The 1,690-nt window shown below is 59.4% G+C and overlaps 1 gene segment (V, D, J or C); it reads right to left on the bottom strand.

The window, feature by feature from the left end:
• Positions 1-840: 840 nt before the first annotated feature.
• On the bottom strand, positions 841-1,272 carry LOC113980984 (the record flags this gene model as incomplete). The annotated part of the segment is given in 1 exon segment: positions 841-1,272. A coding segment is annotated over 1 exon segment (432 nt), but the record flags the coding sequence as incomplete, so codon positions are not given.
• Positions 1,273-1,690: the final 418 nt, after the last annotated feature.

The following is a 1,690-nucleotide window of genomic DNA, read 5'->3' as shown; positions in this document are numbered from 1 at the left end:
CGTTGTCCCTGGGGATGCTGAACCGGCCCTGCACCGACGGCGCGTAGTAGGGGACACCACCACGCGGGGTGATAGCACCAATCTCGGTGATCCCAGCGACCCATTCCAGCCCCTTCCCGGGGCTCTGGCGCACCCACATCATTCCGTGGCTGCCGAAGGTGAAGCCGGAGGCGCGGCAGAGGAGCCGCAGGGACTCCCCCGGGGCCTTGAGGTGCCCCCGGACTCCACCAGGGTCACGGCCGCCCGCAGCCCTGCGGGGGGAGAAAAGGGAATATCGGGATGAGCCGGGTGATCCCGGGGATTTTTTGGGATTGGGGTGGAGGGTCGGAGGCGCCGGGACCTACCTGGGAGGGTGGTGAGGGGGAGGAGGAGCGGGAGGAAGGTGGAGGCCATGTCGGAGTCACTGCGTCTCTGGTTTCACGTTTGGCAGCTACAACATGGGCTGGGTGCGCCAGAGCCCCGGGAAGGGGCTGGAATGGGTCGCTGGGATCTACAGCAGTGGTGGTTACACCGAGTACGCGCCGTCGGTGCAGGGCCGGTTCAGCATCCCCAGGGACAACGGGCAGAGCTCGGTGACGCTGCAGATGAACAACCTCAGGGACGAGGATTCCGACACCTATTTCTGTGCCAAAAGTAGTTATTTTGGTGGTGATTTTACTCGTGGTATCGACGCCCCTGGCAGGGTCCCCACCTGTCCCCAAACCCCAGACCCTCCCCCCAAACCTCCACCCTTCACACCCAGCTCTCGGTCGTTGGTCCCGACCTTGGGCTGGTTTTGCCCCAGTTCTCAACTGTTGTCCCCAAATATCAACCGTTGACCCAAACTCTTGGTCATTGACCTCAATGGCCCGGTTTGGGGACCCCTCCAAGAGGGTCAATACCAGCAGCACCAAAACCACCACTAGAAGAACCACTTTTGGCACAGAAATAGGTGGCGGAATCCTCCTCCTTGAGGTTGTTCATCTGCAGCGTCACCGAGCTCTGCCCGTTGTCCCGGGAGATCGTGAACCGACCCTTCACCGACGGCGCGTAGTTGGTGGCACCACCAGTGTCGGTGATCCCAGCCACATATTCCAGCCCCTTCCCGGGGCTCTGGCGCATCCAGCCCATTCCGTAGTCGCTGAAGGTGAAGCCGGAGGTGCGGCAGAGGAGCCGCAGGGACTCCCCCGGGGCCTTGAGGTCGCCCCCGGACTCCACCAGGGTCACGGCCACCCACAGCCCTGCGGGGGGAGAAAAGGGAATATCGGGATGAGCCGGGGGATAAAGACCCACCTGGGAGGGCCGGGACCCTCCCAGTGACTGGTTCTGTCCTAAAACTCAACTGGTTCAACATCAAGTGTCAACCATCGGCCCCAAACCTAAATCTCATTACCCCAAATTAAGCAAAAGGTCAAGGTTGGGGTCAATGGTTGAGATTTGGGTCAACGGTTGAGATTTGGGGTCAGTGGTTGAGATTTGGGGTCCACGGTCGAGATTTGGAGTCAACGGTTGAGATTTGGGGTCAATGGTTGAGATTTGGGGTCAACGGCTGAGATTTGGGGTCAATGGTTCAGATTTGTGGTCAATGGTTGAGAGTTGGGGTCAATGGTTGAGTTTTGGGGCCAACGGTTGAGATTTGGGTCAATGGTTGAGATTTGGGGTCAGTGCTTCAGATTTAGGCCCAACAATTGAGATTTTGGGTCAATGGTCA

This window comes from Neopelma chrysocephalum, unplaced genomic scaffold (assembly GCF_003984885.1).
Source record: "Neopelma chrysocephalum unplaced genomic scaffold, ASM398488v2 Primary Assembly neopelma1_95777, whole genome shotgun sequence".
NCBI lineage: Eukaryota > Metazoa > Chordata > Aves > Passeriformes > Pipridae > Neopelma > Neopelma chrysocephalum.
The sequence above is the reverse complement of the archived record's forward strand: the minus strand, read 5'-3'. Positions and strand labels throughout refer to the sequence as shown.